General features: G+C 34.4%; 1 protein-coding gene across 1 annotated transcript; it reads right to left on the reverse strand.

The window, feature by feature from the left end:
* Positions 1-5,387: 5,387 nt before the first annotated feature.
* Positions 5,388-18,206, reverse strand: LOC120347142 (prestin-like). The gene is made up of 14 exons (XM_039417008.2): positions 17,937-18,206; positions 16,728-16,859; positions 16,324-16,481; positions 15,153-15,338; positions 11,173-11,337; positions 10,911-11,003; positions 10,459-10,601; positions 9,789-9,933; positions 9,424-9,537; positions 8,723-8,860; positions 7,939-8,081; positions 7,727-7,867; positions 6,585-7,024; positions 5,388-6,161 (listed from the first exon to the last, which is right to left on the reverse strand). The coding sequence occupies exons 1-14, from the start codon at positions 18,103-18,105 to the stop codon at positions 5,992-5,994; spliced, it is 2,337 nt and encodes a 778-aa protein (XP_039272942.2). The 5' UTR covers positions 18,106-18,206; the 3' UTR covers positions 5,388-5,991.
* Between the last annotated feature and the right edge of the window lie 1,248 nt (positions 18,207-19,454).

Raw genomic sequence — 19,454 nt, forward strand, 5'->3', positions numbered from 1 at the left:
TGCTGATGTTCTTGATGTTGGATTTATGAATCTCCCAACCGTGCTCTTTTATATTTTTGGATTGTGGTCGATCATTTATTTTCCAACACAGTGTGAACGTATCATGAAAAAAAAACATATTATTAATACACCAGAAATTTAAAAGTTTACTCGATTTGAAGATTAGGAAACTCATGTACATGAAGATGCCCTAGTAAATATCGCCATTATTGTAAGGGTACTGAAAAACGAAGCACCAAAATTTCACTTACACGGTCACTACACCGCCAACGTCGATAGATATCGCGCTAAGAATTTAGCGCACCAAACTGGTCAGGCTTTAACGACCAAATTAATCAACGAAACCTGATTCAATACGAATATCAAACTCTACATCTATGGACTAACTACCATCGACAACCTTTAGATAAGAGGAACGTATAAGATACGATCAACCGGAATGCAAATTTTCAAATATATGTATTGCAAAAAATTTGTAAATTCGTAGAATAATAATTAGAAAATTATCTTAGCATCATGGATGCGTTTTTTTGCGCATATGAATGTTTGTACTAGTGGTATATATATAAGTATTTCGCATATTCGTCCATAAAGACATGTGAAGCAACTTTGCATCACGCCCGGATGTATTTCAATTTGAGTTGGGAGAAATTAATAGTCCTTTTGAGCTTGACTTTTGTCACGGACCATAGTGTCCGTGTTCATATTGTGTGCATGTATATTTTTATGTTTATAAACAGTTATGTTGACCCTTATTTAATTCTATGTTGTCGGATCTGGACTCCGACCATTCACTACACGTGAGAAGAAGCTTGTAATTGTGAATTGCCGTTCAGTAAAACAATCAATCCGGAATCCCTGAGTCTTCTGATTCATCTTCACCCAGAGTAACAACATCGTTTTTGTTACCGAGACACTTTATCCGAGTCTGACTTTGCTTCAAGTGACATTTTACTGACACAAATGTATTAATCGATTCGATAAAAATCTGTGGAAAATTAATTTAAATCTTGTACGTCGTCACTATATTGTATATAGCGTACGTAGAGAAAGTTTGTCAACGAATACAAGTTTTGCTGGAAGAAGACGTTAACGTACCCTCTTAAAATCGGTGTCATCAGACGATCCAAATACATATGGTAACATAAACACACCTTGAGTCGACGAAGACAGAAACAGTGGGATCGTGCAATATTTTTGAAGAGGACATAACAACAGAGGTGGTTATATTATCGATTTGTCTAGATTCCTTATCATTTATCGCATTTGCAACTGGAGTACAAGCCTTATATTTGTGAAATGAAATATTATCATGTAAATTTTAAATGTATTTTGATTGTACGCGATAAATTAATTTATCTTTATCGAATATTTCCAAATATCTACTTTCTGTGATCACTTCCATTTCAGGTAATTCCAAATGTAATTAAGGATGAGAATGAATTATGTTCTCATCATTGCTCTCTAGTTCAATATCATTTGTCTGTAATTCGTTATTTTTCACTTGCTGTATTAGATTTGCATTTACCTCATCAGTTGATTCATTTGCAGCAAATAACTATTCAACTGCAATACAAAGCTGCTGAACTTCGCTAATTATTCAGTTCAACTTATTGGACACGTAGTGGACATAACGATCGTTTCAATATTATGTTGTTCTTTGACACAGAATAAACCGCATTTTTCTTCGAATACTGGACCAATTGCTTTGAAATTTTCAGTGGTTGAAGATAAAATTTTTCCCCAGAAGGCTATTACTTTTATTCATTTTAAATATTTCTGTTATCTCTGTGAGATTTGTTTGCTATGACGTCATTAAACGTCCTGCGGACATCGGACGCCATTTTGTGTCCTACTGTACTGCTTCGCTTGGTGTGAATATATTTGTAGATTGTGATCTGACGTTACGGTACACCGTACTGTACTGCGAACAGACGTATCCATATATTTGGGCGTAGCTCTCTTGTTTCATTCCCAATCTTTCTATGATTTAATAGGCTCACATGATTAGGGGAAAGTATTGCTGATGAGTCAATGGAAAATTTCATTTTGGGTGATAGAGAAATTCAACATTTTCGTTGTGAATGTGGGTCACAAAAAATAAGTTATCACAGTATTTGGGTATATTATAAAATTAAACTTTGTCATCTTTTATAATATTGTCATCAATTTCGAAAGAAGAAGCATTTTTTTCCTCGCTCTTGATTGCTGAACGAACCTCACAAACTTCGATATTTGCAACCGTCCTTCGTATTCAAGGTTTTTCAAAACTTTCTGATAGCAGTTCCTAAAGATTTTTAATTTCTTCCTGTAGAAGTAAACATTTTAAATGTATTACAATAATTATTAACAAATTTCACGCGTAGCCAAGCTGTTCGTGTGTTAATTATTCTATCGAAAACGTGGCATCGAGACAAAATTTGAACTCACCTATGATGTAAAATGTTGTTGCGGTTTGTTTTGTTGAAGCTGACCAACTCTTGTAGATTCACCTGATTGCTCTTTGCCATTACCTGTTCCTTCCGACTCTGGAGTATTGAAACAATCCATGAGCAATTGAACTGTTCAGATCGGATAATCATTTGAACAAAATTTAACTTTTAACTAGTTTTTTCTTGACAGGGGTTAACAATGGAAGCATTCGGTAACTATTAGTCCTCGGATTGGATGACGTCTTTGCAGCGACAAAATTGTCACGTGGCGATTTGTAGTTCATCATTTTTGTGGAGTACCGGTAAAACAACTAGCCTTGTGCCCAAGCACAATAATAGCTACAAAAACAAACTGAATGCTCATCTTGTCATATTCCCCTTTGTTTGTTGTTGATTATTACTTTTACGCTGCCTTTTTATCGTACAGTATAGCGTAGACGATTAGTTACGTGTGATCAGAATCACAATAATTTGTGCACCGCTTGTTTGTTTGTTGTACTTCACACACTATTCCTTATTTGCTTGTATGCTATATATATAGTAAAAATTGCGTGTTCAAACTTCACCCTTAAAGTATTTACGCCCTATTATTTTTCGTGTATTTTTTTGAAATTTACATCAGCACGTCTTAAATCTTTTCAGATTTTGCCTACTTTCCTGATTTTTCTTAGATTTGTTTGTTTTGCCCTGTGACTTCTTTGTTTCGTTATATCAAAAAATCGAAATAAATTTAACGTTACTTATTAAATTCAAAAATTCTTCTTAAGTTGGCATCAACAAAGTTTAGTTGGACTATATTTTCAGCCCAGACGTGGAAGTCTACAGTTTGTATACTACTACTAATCTCATCGAAACTACATAAATATTAGATACAATAAATACTAGAAGACTGGGCAACGGAATAGCGCCATGCAGTGTCACGTAGCAACGGTGTGTGGAATTGGTATCACCACTCAGGTTCTTTCTGCCAGCTTCTCGGACACTGAAGTTGCAGTAGATGTCGATCACAAAATAATCTTCTTGTGGTTCCAAATACCGCAGAGTAACTAAGTTAAGTAATTACATTAATTATACACCTGTAGGAACTTAATACAACCGAATACTCCAACAAGATATACAATAAACAAATAAAAATACAGTACAAAATACCATACAGATACATACGGAACACAAGATACGGAATTCGTCTATGACACAGTCATGAACTATTGTCGAGTAATGGGATATAAAAACCGGGTAAAATATACCTGGAAATAAACAGGAATAACTAGTATTATACTGAAGATACAACAAAAATCCTAACTTATCGACAAACATCTAGTAGACATGGCAATACACATAAAAATACGTTTATCACACAGGAAATTAACTACGAAAGTAGACTAGTTACGGAAACACTAAATACAAGATAACAAGTGAACAGAGCTATGCCAAACTGGGGAACAGTTAACCTGTAGTAGTATTATCAGTTTACAACAAGAATTACATAGATTTGCGGCATTAAAACACTATAATAATAGCCTTATACACAGAGGAAATTCCACACTGCCGGCACTCTGACAAACCAGCTAAAAGGGAAAGTTACTCAGCTGCTCACTTGTGACTCAAGTGGTATGAATAAATATGGGCATACAGAATAAAACAGAGTAATAGACGTGGTCGTCTCAGGTGGTTGCTAACAAATTGGTGGATTCGTTTCGTCACAATGTGGATGTTATAAAGTGTTAAACGGAGACTTATTTGCAGTATCCGGACGGTAACACCAGCAACTAACAGACCGGTGACCAGTGTTCCCTCTAAGGTGTGCGCGCGCACACAGCTTTTAGACGCTGCGCACACGCATAGATTTACTGCGCACAGACGTATTTCGATGTAATGTAACAATGTTCTTTGGTCGTTTTTCACCCTTTATTTAATTTCAAATAAAACCATCTGTTACAATCAATTTCATTTATTATTTTCCATGTATGTTCTTCGTTATCTACTGATAACATATAGCCTTCACTAAAGCATTTACAATCTATAGAAAAACTTATTGAATAACCAAAATTTTCTTAATAAGCCCACTTATTACCCGGTTAGAACGCCAAAATTTTTTCATTGGTTTGCACAAATACTAGTCATTTCCAAAAAAGTGCGCACACACCAAAATTTCTGCGCACACATACTACAGAAATTAGAGGGAACATTGCCGGTGACACTGATCACTAACTAGTATTTGCCCTATTATTGAACGCGAAGTGACCATACTAATCGTTTTTGTCGTTATTGAATATAAGAAGTTCATATATATATATATCGTTTTCATGAATGTGGTTGTTGTTAGTCTTGTTGTTGAGATGACGTTTTAGCCAAGCTATTATATATCTGTGCTATCGACCTGTTTTAGAAGGAATCGGAACCTTTCCAACTTTAGATTCGACGCTCAACGAAAAGCAAATCAATCCCGATAGCGATTTGAAGAACAATGCAAAGTCCCATCTTAGACTTTTGAAACAAGAATTTGGAGGCTAATTTTTTAAACTTGAGAAAAAATGGACTTTAAAAATGGGGAATAAAAGGATGCCCATTTTGTCATTGATGTTATATTATTTATGTTAGAATTACAGAGCATAATGGTAGGGACGTGAAGATGGAAAATATATATATACATATTGAAATCATCAAATTTGATATGTAGATGGTAAAGCTACGATACTCATCGACTTCTGATTAAAATGTTTCTGTTTATAACATTATTATTAATCGATAAAGGGGACGGTGTTCAAACATCTAATCGAAACTGACTGCACACGAAGATGTTGTCGTCCCTCCACCAATCACTAACTACTTTATTATTCAACACTCAAGAAATTGAACATGTGTTCAGGATTGAATCCCGTAACTTTTGTAGACATGGGCTTAGGATGGAGTTTGTCTCAATATAAATGTTTAATTTGAAAAAAAGAATAACAGTTTTTATGTTTTCTTCTGCAATGAGAAATTTATTTCAATAACGAAGAAATAATTCTGTCACAACTGCATTTAAAGTACAGTGATCGATGACCCAAGAGTACGATATATCTAACTATATTTAATTTTGACTATAATTAATTCTACAATATGCAGAATGAGAATCATACAGGATAATCCGCACAGAAATGAAATCAAGCTTCATATAATCGAATTCAAAGCACCCAGGATCACAGAGACATATAAATTTGCACAAAAAGCAAATTAGAATTTATTAATTAAGACAGTGAAAGCTAAAATAGAAATAATAAGCACCCACTATGGACATTGACTAATTGCGTTCGGATTGGAGGTTATACGTTTAGTACATAAAAGTAACATTTTCATCAAAAATGAGAAAAGTTTAATAAAAAATAACGCTCAAAGAAAGAGATTTATGTTACACCTTGAGAGGTCGCTTCATTTTTTGTTTCTGGTGAGTTTCATAAACCCAATATACATAGCTATAAATCTATGAATAATATATTTGTAGTAAGTAAACCACATTACATTTCAATTGACAATGGTCGTACAAAGTTAAAAGAATACAATTGTATTCCAATTTCATTCAAAAAATAGTTCCCCGTCTCTTTATATTCATATCTCCAATAACATTGCCGTGTTCGTCAAGGTTTAGTAGAATTTCTCCTCTTGCATGTGATACTGCCCCTTCCAATGATAGGAAAAATGGTGGTTTGCTCGTTTCAAATAACGGATTCAAAGCTCTTCTTACAGTGTCTGCAAAAAAATAAAATTTCAATAATAATACAGTACACGATTAAGTTATTGAAGGGATTTTTTTCTAGTCCAATAAAAGGTATACTATGTGAAGCATTTCTCCTAACAATTTTAAATTTTGCTTATTGCTATGTGTATCGAGATTAGTTAGTTATACTTGGAGCCACAATAATTTGAATCGCCGCAGCCCATTGTTGATTTTCATTAAAATAATATTTTGCGCTCAAACTTGCTAAAATAAATTTCGCAAACTTCCTGTCGATATAGAGACAGTAAAAATTGAGTACCTTGCCAGAAAATATCAGTGAGAGTTGAATGGCACAATTTCAAGTTTTTTTTAAACTAACATCCAACATATTACGGATTTATCTGATTATTTTAAACAAGATGTTATAGATAAAAAAAAATTTAGTTCACACCTACCATTACAAGATGAAATTATAAGTTGAATATCGAGTGATTTCAAGGATGAAAAAAGAGATTTTATTGTCTTCGCGCCATCGTTATCAACGTAAGAACATGCTGGCATATTCAAAACGACGTGCGTGATTCCATACGCAAAAATGACGTCGGAAGAATTCGACGACGTGTCTTCTTCCTCTTTTGTCTTCTCTTCGTCTGCGTTGTTGTTATCGAATGAATTCCTTGAAAATGCTACTGTGCTTATTCCACTGTCATTTTCATCGGTTATTATAACATTTTCTCCTTTTTCAAAATTGAATCCCATATTTTCGACGCCAAGGTTTGACTCGTCTGCCTTTTCTTTCTCTCTACGTTTTTCTGCTTTGGCTTGAAGGGATTTAATTGCCGTCACCTCCCGAGCTGGATCAAACCCCAATGCGTCAATGAGTTGACCTCTGAATCTAAAAATATTATAAACGTTTCTTTTCATTTATTTTTATGCGACCCGGTACAAGGCCCTGCGCAAGAAGCCACTTTATAACCAAGAACAAATGCCGGAGGTTAAAATACCAAGCAAGTAGAGCAAAATGTACCATTGATAGTGTCTATTATGTACAATTATATCTTTGATCTTTTCTAGTTTGCATTAGACCTATGAATCCCTTTTGGACAAGATATGTACATATCGATCGTTTTGTTATTATGTTGTTTTGTTATCATGTTGTTAGTATTTTTCTTTTTCTCGTTGTAGATAAGTCGCTTTTCACTGGACCAATCGCTTCGAAATTTTCGATGGTTAAACATTGTATATGTTGCTAGAAGGCTATTAATTTTATTTATTTTAAAATGTTTTGTGGGGTCTATGAGATTCGTTTTTATTTTGTGCGACGAATTCCTCTAATTTAAAAATTGCGCCTCTTGTGGCGGTCCTCTTTTGCGTAAGTTGATTTTTGGTGGTCAGCTGCGGTGCGGTGGGTAGACTACTGTGACAGATTGCATACGGAATTGTATAATTAGCTGATACATTCCGACGAGCTATGCCCAACGAATAGTGAACGTTCAGAGGCGTTGAAGATAGATTAAGGTCTTCGTACTTGTATTCGGAAAAGCGTTCTCCTGTTTATTACTATTGACAATGAAAAATATTTAATAAACACTCATACCTTTCATGATTAGCAAAATATAAAGGTCCAGAATACGAAAATATGATAATGTTTTTGTCGCTTTCTCGTTTTGTTTGATATCTCTTTACATTCTTATAGTTGCCAGTTTCTTCCACTTCACCAAGTACATAACCATTTGCTCTGAAAGCAGATTTTATAGAGTTAAAACGTGTTTGAATATCATTGGAAGATTTAAAAAATATTCTACTTACATTTGTGTGTTGCAAACGACTGTGACAAGCTCGAATGAAACTCCCACGAGTAGGCCAATGTCGACTCCTAACAATACCACACTCAACCACGTGACCAGCCACGTTACAGCATCAAGTTTGCAGACTTTCCAATATCCACTGATCTAAAACAAAACTTGAATAGTCGAACAAATATTATCGTCAAATCTATAAGAGCGACAAATAAAAGAGACTTATTCCATATAAAATGTAAAGATAATTGGTAAACAAACTTAGTGTATATGCAAAATGAGTAAATATCTCTAAAACATGATGTCCAGAGTCGTTGAAGAAGGTTTGACTATTTCGAGGTTCTTCATGATTTCTTTTAAATCATAAGTTAACATGCAAAAAGCAGATCGTCTCAATTGTAAATACTGGCAAATACATCTCATTAACTATAAATACCTAGTTTCCATATGGTTGTTGTATAAATCTACCTTGTTTACCTGACAATTTACTACTGTCATATATACTATAACGTATAAATAATTTCATTATGTTAACATACACAACTACATGAAACCAAATATTTTTTTCGGTGAGGTCATGTACCACAACATGCGTTCCTTGACCTAAGTCCTCAATAATAAATCGTAGCAAATTCGTTTATATATTTAATACTGTTGTTATATATCATGGCTTCTATTAAAGATATCAAAATTTTCCGAAATGGCTGCTAGTTTCCTGTTTACAAATTGCGTATATACTAAAATAGACCATACAGAGCAATTAACATGATGTAAACAAATATTTGAATACATACCTTATCAAACTGTCGTAACATACGTTTCAGATTAACAACTATGATGGCCGCAAGAGCAGCTTGTGGTAAAGACTCGAAAAGAGGTCCAAGCCAAAGTAAAATTATCAATATTATTGAAGATGAAACGAATCCAGTGATCTGGAAACACACAAAAGTATAAATAACTTTTGAAAATATTTCCTAAATATATCTTGGTAGTGAGGAAGAAAAAACCCAATGTTCACATCCACAATAATGAACTTTATTCAGTGAAGTTTCCACAAGTTCACTTTAAACAAGTCTCTAGACAACGGAATTTAGATAATTTACGAGATACTATTTTTGAGAACATCAAAAGTACTATTTTTTGAATATCGAAATTTCTTTTCGGCATTGGCAATGAAATACATTTATACCATGAGGCATTAGATGGTGGATATTGCGTTTGCACTTCATTTACGTCCTAGTTTTTTAATTCACATTCTTCGGAATGTATATTCAGACAATACGGATAATTCTCTACAAGAAATAAAGCAAGAGTTGAAATAAAATTATTGCAATTCCAAAAATGGCGTTTAGCGGACAAAAAAAAGATGAATCAAGTTACCTCTCTGTTTCATTTTTCAACCATATTACAACCTTTGGAGTCACTCAAATAGTTGTATATTATATATCAATAAAACTGTGAACAATATTATCTTAATGATGTGAATTGAAAATACCTGTGTCTTTCCGCCAACTTCGTCCCAAATAACTGATCTAGAGAGGGAAGCAGCACAAGGGAAACACGAGAAAAAAGAGCTGAATATATTTGATGATCCCAATGCCATTAATTCCTAAAACAAAGCACAAATTGGCCAAAATTGTAATATACAAATAGTAAGTACATTCATCGCATCGCAAGTCTTTTTTCTACATTATTTGCATTTTATGATCATTTGATATTAATTTTAAGGGTGCTCATATTTACCTATAAAAGTGATAAAATCACAAAATTGAACCTAAACGAATTGCAAATTTTATTTTAATCACTTCAACAATGTTAACATTATCAAAAGTTTTTTCCAAAATTTTTCTGACATCGCACCTGATTAGAATCGATGTCATAGCCGTGCTTCATTGCAAACATTTTTCCTAGTGAGATTTCTATGGCGTATATGACAATAGCTATAGGTATTGCTTCCAGCATCACTGCTCCAATATCGGGACCTTTCGGCACTGACAGTCGAAACCTAAAAATTTTTAAAAAAAAGCTATTTATTTAGTCAACTAATAGGTAACATGTATTTGACTTAGAAATGCTTTATATTTTAAATAAATTCTTTTTTATTCACTCAACACAAGTGATACTGACATATTGTATTGTACTAGCTAGCTAGAAATATTTGCCTAATAATAGTCAACCGTTGCTGGGGATTCTGAAATATTAAACTTTGAACTTCCGAATTATTCGGTTGTTAACAGAGTCGAAGCCGAAAACGGGATGCCAGTATTAAAATCATAGAATTTCTTTCCAGTATTCAGTATTGTTTAGTGTGTGCTACTTTGGTATGCCGTCTTAGCGATTCTGTAATCTCAATGATTTTTGATAGAGTTGGGACTGGGACTGAGATCAATGAGAATGTCCTCTTGAGATTTATTAAACGCATAGTTGCACCACTTTGGTATGCGATTGGGATCACGTTAAGTAGCGAGATCGCATGCCAAAGTGGTGCCGTTCAGTTTAAATTCACGATAATGATAATGTAAAGAATTACCCTGTTGGGATGTCTCCAACTACAATGACATCATGATTTTCGTAAAATAATCCATAATATGAAGCAATAGTTGAAAAGATTACGACCGCAAATTCCCACGGTATCGGGATTGGGAGTTTGTCATAAAACTTCGCGTTGATTTCCTTGTAGAAAAGAAAATATAAAAAAACGATAAAAACGTCTGAATGCATATAGGTTATGGAAAAATATAGAAACGGTATGTGCAAAATATGACGAGATATTGAACACAGGGGAATGAGGAACAATGGGGAAAGAGAGAGAGCAATGGGGGATGCGGAGAAAAATGAGAGAGAAGACGTAAATATCATGCACATGTTGATGAATTGAAAGATGATTATACATACAGACATACATGATGTGAGATAATTATAAATAAGAAGAATAGGATAAATGTTATACATTGAACTAAAAAATATATGAATTCAACTCACCTTTCCAATTATTAACACAATAATGCAGATCGTTGACACTATCACCGTCGCCCAGTTTATTTTCGTAATATTTGAAAATATATCTACGTATGTCTGAACACAAATAAAATGCTTTGATTTAATAAACGAACTAAACTGAAATTTTGGGCTAATGTAAATTAGTAATGGAAGTTATTCAAGTAAAATAATAAAAGATTGGTAGGAATTAAAATATTGAACACCGACAGAAATATACTTTTATAAAATACAAAAAAAAACTTACGTATACGAGAGATAGTGGGCCCGAATATTTTTCCACTGGAATTCCGACAAGTTTCGATACTTGTGAAGTAAGAACATGAAAAGCAGATCCGCAAGTAAAACCCGAAACCAAGTGTTCAGAGAGATATGTTGTGATAACTCCCAAACGAAGCAAATACATAATAATCTAAAAATTAGAGTAAATTGTAGAAAATATGATGGAAACCATGACATAAATACTAATAAAAAAAATACAAATCGGTTGTCAGTTCATGGGTACCGGTAATGGACTAGCTGAGGAACAGGGGAGATAGCGAGCCCATTAGGCTAGGGATTTGTTCAAAAAGAATTTTTTTGCCTGTTTTGTTCAAAATGGCTGTACTATTTGATTTTTTTGTATTAAATTGGTTGAAGAAAAGTGGATGTAAAAACTTGCCAAGCGCTTCTTTTTTGCAATAACTTCTTCAAAACGCCACAAATACCGATAGAGGTATGTACACCTTCTCAAGCTGTAGTTCAGTGGTTGGCGCAGTAAGACGCAACCGATAACGTAGCGCCATTACGTGAACGACCATGCGACGAAACCACCTTGCGAAAATTGAAATGCGATCGAATAAATGAGTTTGTATAATCTTGAAAAAATCACTTCAACCGTAAAAACAAAGTATGCTAAGCATAAATTAACCGAACAGTATTAACCGTAATAATGCCTTCATTTTATGAGAAAAATGTCAATACATGAACTCGAAATCCACATCATGGCGTCATAACAGATTACTTGAGGCGTCTTTGCATCAGAGGACTATTACAATTAACATAGGCCAGGCTAGCGTGTCTCATCCGCCGTCGATGTAAGCATATTCTTCATTATCGCAACCCACTCGTTTTGCCGAAGGCTGCCATTCCTCTAATTGATTTTATAGTAGGCTTGTGAGCTAATTTTCATGATTTTTCTTACTCAAAACGTCTCTTTGTTATCCCGGATAAACATTCCGGTTAAAATATTATTACTTTTGTGGAGATACGAAAGTCGCGATAAATATACGCAATAGAAGTTAAAGTCAAAATAGGAATTTTTACTTACATTTTTAAAATTATAATTTTGGCTGCGTGTACAGCTGCCCGAATGCAACGTTTTGGCGTAGTTTCGCGGCGATGCAAGGGGTATTTCAATAAAAAATACAGAAAAAAATTGATTCAAAACAAGCCCTTGTTTTAAAACACGATGTTTTTTTTGGAATTGATAAAAAACAAAACCCTACATTAGGTCTCGTAACGACTTCTTCTACATTTAAAGCGTAAGAAATTCCTCACAGGCACACAGCAACAACAATTCGTGTCCAATAACAAAAATATTGATTGTGAATGTGGAGAGATCGGGGTCTAATTTTCTAACACAAAATTGACCAAAGAGTGTATTTTTGCTTGAACGCACGAGGTTAAAAGCATCATTACTTATGGGCAGAGAAATGTACGACTAAATATGGCAATAATTGGTAATACCACAGAAACACATCTTTATGATTGTGGTACGTGGATTCCATGCAAAATTAATTTGAAAAAAAAATAACTAAAATTTGATTCAAATCTGATATATACCGGTATATTGAATAGAGAGTTTGCGACACTCTTGGGGAAAGGTTATATAACCTTATTCCAGGAGTAAGGTGACGCTTGAACCAATAATCATACATTACTGGAATAATTATTTTTGCTCTCAGTCGGACAAGCTATGTGGGAACTGTCATCATACTGACTTCATATTTCACCATGACTATATGCTCATTACGCAATCCACATCGAAAAACACGTCAATCTAAAGTCAACAAAGGTCTAGCCTTGCAACTTTCATTTGCCCTAGTCTAATCAAGACAAATACAGCAAGAGAGCTATGCTCAAATATATGGACACGTAGCGCCACCTAGTGGCAATAATTTTGATGACGTCATAGCAACAAAAAAAAGTAATAGCCTTCTGGGGAAAAATTTTATCTTTAACCACCGAAAATTTCAAAGCAATTGGTCCAGTTTTCAACGAGAAAAGCGATTTCTTCAAAACGTGTCGAAGAACAAGAACAAAATAACAACAAAACGATCGCTATGTCCACTACGTGTAAAAAGTAAGCAAATACAGATGAGACTATACAGCTCAATGATGTCTCTGTACTACCACTCTTTGAAGGTTAATGACACCTCAATATATAGCAACAATACAATTTTCTAGGGGCCCTAAACATTTCATAAATGAAATTTGTAAATTTGAGTTTTCTTTTTGTTATTTATTGCTGCTTTTTGATCATAATCATTCTAATTTGAATTCAGACAAAACGTTTGATTGGTTTAAAACAACCTGATTCGAAATATAGAGGGAGTGTTGGTATATATATGGTCGGTAAGTTCTGAGTTTTCTTTTTGAGAATCCAGTTGCATATAACTACCCAGTGGGCTCTCCGTAAGTTGAGAGATGATGTTAGTAGAGTAAACTTCCACAAAAACCTTCTCCATAAAGCAAAATTGTGACACCATAATATACTCTCCTACGATGCGATTAGGACCGTTATTCAATGCCCATCCAGTATGCGGTTTGAATTTAAAAAAAGCAACATTGCATTAGAGCAGTGGTTCTCAACCTTTTACTGACCGCGTAACACTTTACTGTTTTTTTTACTATGGCCTCGTACCACCGACAAAGCCCCTTTTTTGGCGTGAGGAAAAAGACACGAGAAACGTGCTATGGGAGTATTTTATGATGTGGCACTACATTCTTCGTGGCGTAACACGCAAAACGGACAAAAACATGCCCATATCGCTTCATTTAAGGTGGGTAAGGACTTGTAGCGCCCAAGCGCTATGGACGTTTCCACGACCATTGACCCCGGAAAAATTATCCCTATACTTTACTATTGCAAACTTTATGCTTATTCTGAGAGTGTTGAATCATATAAACTGGTTTACGTGTTTGAAACCATCATTTGTATTAAAATTAATCAACCATGTGCAGTTTGCAGGTACTGATATATAGCTAAGTTTGGCTTTGTCCATCGCAGCATTTGCGAGATTCATTTTTAATTACTGCAAATAAGTTAAATCTCCGCGGAAGACATAATGACAATGAAGTTAATTAATTCACAATTATTTTCTTGAAACAAAACTGAAAACTGTCAAATATCAGTATCACTCAAAACTACAAAACCGAGGCAATGTGTGCAACCATGCTTGAATATCTGTTTGGGCGATAGAAGTGTCTGAGCAGCTGGGTGCGAAATTGCAATTGTTACGTGTTGCGACATTATTGACTTATTGCTGATTAGTTATGTTTACGAAAATAAACAAGAAAACTGAAGCTTGGGGGAACATCCATAAAGGCTGTTTAGCGAATACATACAAGCAGTAAGAAATATAAAGCGTTGCCGGCATATTTTAGCCAACTGAAAGTTTAATTGTTGCAATAATTCAAAGCTGCTCGCGTACCACTTGAAAAGCTTCCGCGTACCACTACCACAGGTTGAGAACTACTGCATTAGAAGGCTGATTATGGATTATGGGTATATATGAAATGACAACCACGAGAGACATGTTTTAAGGCTAGGCGATGGATCTCAGAGTAGTTTTATTCATTGTACACTGATTTAGGGCACGTATATCCCTATGAGAGAGCTATAAACTACTAATACCCTACTGCAATATTATTGAATATCGGGTACTCCCGTAGTATGTGTACCAGGTTTGGGTTAGAGCATCATTTTATTCCCACTTTCCTCATTTTAGTTCTATTACGAGTTCGGGGACTGTCTGTGTTAGCCAAGTGAATATACTCCCTGCCCATTTTGCTTTCAGTCCCTTTACACAGCTTGATATGAAATATGCATAGGCGTACAAAATTAGTTACCTCCATATTGGTACGTATACTTCTGGAGCGCTGAATATCGTACCTAAAGTCGTGGAACGACGAATATATTTAAACCAAAATTAAGCAACGCAATTTATTGGCTTCGATATATACCTGTATTATTCCCACAGCTACGCAAAGAGCAGCAGCAATTTCAATTTTTCTACTTAGGTATAAATCTTCACAATCTGGTTTCGATGTGTTAATATCTGCTGCGCTAGTTTCAGAAACTCCCATTGTCGTCAGCAGCGGTGACGTTGTTGATGTTTGCGGTCCGCAGTAATCTTCTTCTTTAACATGCTGTTGAATTATAAATTTGAAGATAACTTAATAATTTTTAAGCAGGCTTTCAACTTTTCAGTCAATCGTTGTTTGAAATGAAAATGTGTGCCCGATTCCAATATCATCGCAGTAGTGAAAAAAATAGAAAATAGAAGTTGAATTCCAGGTTTCAGAATTACTGCATCCGCTTTTGATACCAACGATCTTGGTTATGTTAGTAGAGTAGGAAGTCGGAGATGATTATTGTAATATAAATGTTGAGGTCGTTTAAAGATGTAACTTTATTTCGAAACATAAAACAAAAAATCGTGGGTTAATTTCGAGTTCGTCATAATATAGTTTCTGGCTCGGGTCGGGTTCAAAATTAAAATATGAGTCTCTTCTAACATCATGGATTACCTATTAGTATTTACGCTTACGTTAACCCAGACAATATATATATATATTTTGTAGTATAAGACAAACACTCGTCCTCAGAGACCAATTTGATAAAATTTGCCCTCGAGATGTTGATCATGTAAACACGTGGTTTAGACTTTAGAGTATACGAAAATCACGATATCATTTAATTTGGAATATATGTTTGCGGTTATACAGGATTCTTATTTATTCATTATTTACGCCATACTACGCGAATTTTGATACATTTGATAATGAATTGACGGACGGCAAGAAAATGGGCATCTATGTCTATAAATAATGCCACATTTTTTATCAAATATTTAAAATTTCTTCAACAAGGTAACAAAGTAACAAGTACTTTACAGTTATCCAGTTTTAAACCAGCTCTACGTCCTCGCATATAAACCAGGACAGTAAAGTCGGGGAAATTTACAATTGACTATGACCCCGACTCCAGCTCCAAACTCCCGAGGAAATGAAATTCTGATAATAAAATTTCCCATCCCAAGCCTTGGTTTTAATATATCCACGCTATTTATAAATTAGATCCAAAGGGATGCTTTTGGAGTCAGGCTCAATTGATTAGCGAGATTTATTTTACCTCATCTATGACTTCTCCAACCATGATACAGATCACTGCAAATGTTCCAATAGAGTTCTGTCTGACAGTTCCAAGTATCGCGTACATTAAAACAGGAAAAAATGAAACATACAATCCATGGACTGGAGGTAACGATGCCAACATTCCGTATGCCATTCCTGTAACAAAGAAGCTTAAAATTATAAAATTTGTAGTTTCTGAATTTCCTTGGAATTCAGGAAACTTCTAAAGGTACAATTTTAAGATTTGAATAACTGAACCACCATGGTTCATCGTATCAGAAAAACGCGTGCAACAAATCTCACTTTCGTAATTTCATTTTACATATTTAAAACAAAGTCAATTTCGACTTATGGTTTGGATGGGCTTCCAGCTACACATTACGCCAAAAAATTATATAATACCTTGTGGTAAATGAACAATTCCAACGGTAAATCCACCAACAAGATCTCCAAGTAAAGAATCTTTTATGTTGTATTGAGGAAGCCAACTTAGAATCGGGATTAATGTAGTAAAAAATCGAGTCACTTTTCCGCCTGTGAGCATAAAAATACAGTAAAAAATGATTTTGATATTGATGCGTTTTGTTTTTAAAACCCTGAATTCCATTTTTAGTTTTGCATCGATTTGTTTTTATTAGAGCCTGTCGTGTGCTTGGTTTTTGGATAATTAATTGCGTCAGAATTTGATAACAGAGAGCGAATTACACAAATACAGGGACGGGAAGCACGTACCCCAAATGTACGCCACTGGTTTAAAACGAACTCTTTGAAGTAAACCTATGGAACATTTACGTGAAAAAGTAATTTTTTGCTAGAGGTGAATTTGTAAACGTATGGAGGGAATTTCTTTTTTAACCAATGAAAATTCGCAAGTCCCAACCCATTAACCCATTATTAACACTTCCAAAAAGGGCAATAACAGTTTGTCTAGAAATAATGATAAAATGCTTTGCATGTTAGTAATTTATCAAGAAACATAGTTTAACTGATACATTTAAGGTTGCATACGGTATTGTTGTAGCAAGTTACACCTCCAAAATTTTAATATGATGGTATATACCAGGGGTCGACAGTCTTTTGTCGCTCGCGGGTCAAAATTAAGTGTTGCAAATCTTGGCGGACCTCACATATTTTTTAAGAAAGTTAAAAACCGAACGGGTGGGTAGCTGTTAAATCACATTTTTTACACAGATCAGCAGTTGAAATTTTAGACTTTAATTAAATAGCGAGCAAACACTGCGACCACTCGTGGACCCATGTCGTCTTACTATGCAAAAAATGTACAAATAACATTTATTGCGACACTTGTTGCATTACGCTTGATAGTTTTTCGACGTCAGGTGACACACTAGATAAAGCCAATATTAAAACATTTTCTAAATGGGCATCACTAATTCTAGTTTTCCGCTTGTTCTTTGTAACATTGTATTATGGTGAAAATTCGCGTCCGCCGTTTTGTCGCTAAATTTCAGTGAGGCATCGCGGGCCGGATCATTTCACTCTGCGGGCCGGATATGGCCCTCGTTCCGTAGCTACATACAGCTTTGTTACTTTAGTTGAACCAGTACAGTTATTAAAAAAATTGAATTTTAAAAAATCAATGAAACTTACATGAACATTGGAATGTTTCTTTTAATGAGTTTTTAACACGCGTTTTGATTTTGACTTCCTCCCTTGGAATTCCATATCTTTTATGCAACTGGTCTTCGGTGTAGAATTGGTCAATATCAATACTTTCCAATCTAATATTGAAATCGTCATTTGCTGCGGCTGCAGCCATCGTAAATCAATCAAGTTAGCTTTAGTGAAATAACGAAATTAAAGAAATTAAGAATCGACTGTTAGAATAGACAATGAAGGTATGTTAATTTAAAAATAATGCATGAAAAACTGTAAATGCACACTGTTAAAATAAAGAAATAGTTTGGTTTGATTTGAGGAGAACTCAACATGTCGTATTTTACAATCCATAAGGCGCACTATAATCCTTTTATTTTCTCACAAATCGATCGTGCTCCTTATAAGCCTGTGCTCCTAACGTAAGTTCCATGTAATGCTTTATACTTTATTGTCTAATATCAAAACCAGTACCAGAAACGGTTGCGTATTATAGTACTGAACTAATAAATCTAAACAATTTATTTACGGCACGCCTCTTAACTCAGTGCGACTAAGCTACAAGAAAGTTGTGCGTTTAATCGTTCAAATTTTAAATAACTGCGACTGCATGACAAAACTCCAACGCGAATAAATGCAAAAAAATTACAATGTAAAACAGCGTCAGATCAATTTTATTGATCAATAATAAGTAGTTTTTGTAATTATAAATATGATCCGCAGACAGTGCACGTAATTTCTATCCATTTTTCAAAATAAATACAACATTAGACTTTTTACTGTGGATTGCATCCCATCTGTTATATATAAACTAGCTTTCGAAAATTGTTACTTGTGTATTTATAGCGGATCAAATCCATGTTCCATAAACGAGATAACTCATTTTATCTTAGGCTATATATATATTTCGGTGACTGATACCTTGTTAATTTATTTGTGTTTCTGTTTTATTTTCTAGTAACCTGACATCGTTAATTTTTTTAGAATAAATTTCGACTTCCTCAACAAAAGTTAACTACTGTAGAATAGGATTTAACATCTTAAGTTTTTAATCGGCTTACGAATAGAGATGAGGATATTATACATGTAACCGTGTCGTTCTAAAACCAATTTTAGTGAAATAAAAAGCAAACGTTAACGAAAAATACTTGCTTACGATGCAAATTTAGGCCGAACCCATATTACAAACGAAGGTTTGCTGTATTCAGATCCATTTTTATAAATACATAAACGTATTTGATAAATATAGTCGAATCTTAAATTTTATGATTGCAGTACCTGAAAAAACACAAGTATTTGTGCTCTCTTAGAGACCGGGTCAATTTACAAATATCATAATTGTTGACTTGGTCGGTTTCATTCCCTTTTGATTAACGCTCGGTAAAACTACATTGAAAATACTCCATTACAATACATCAGCGACACTGCTTATATTGCAGTTGCTGTAAAACCTATTTTTGCAAATTTCGTCGCTAAAGAGTCAGTTCGAACGGGGTTTACGTAATTCTCAAC

The sequence above is a fragment of the Styela clava genome, chromosome 11 (assembly GCF_964204865.1).
Source record: "Styela clava chromosome 11, kaStyClav1.hap1.2, whole genome shotgun sequence".
Lineage (NCBI taxonomy): Eukaryota > Metazoa > Chordata > Ascidiacea > Stolidobranchia > Styelidae > Styela > Styela clava.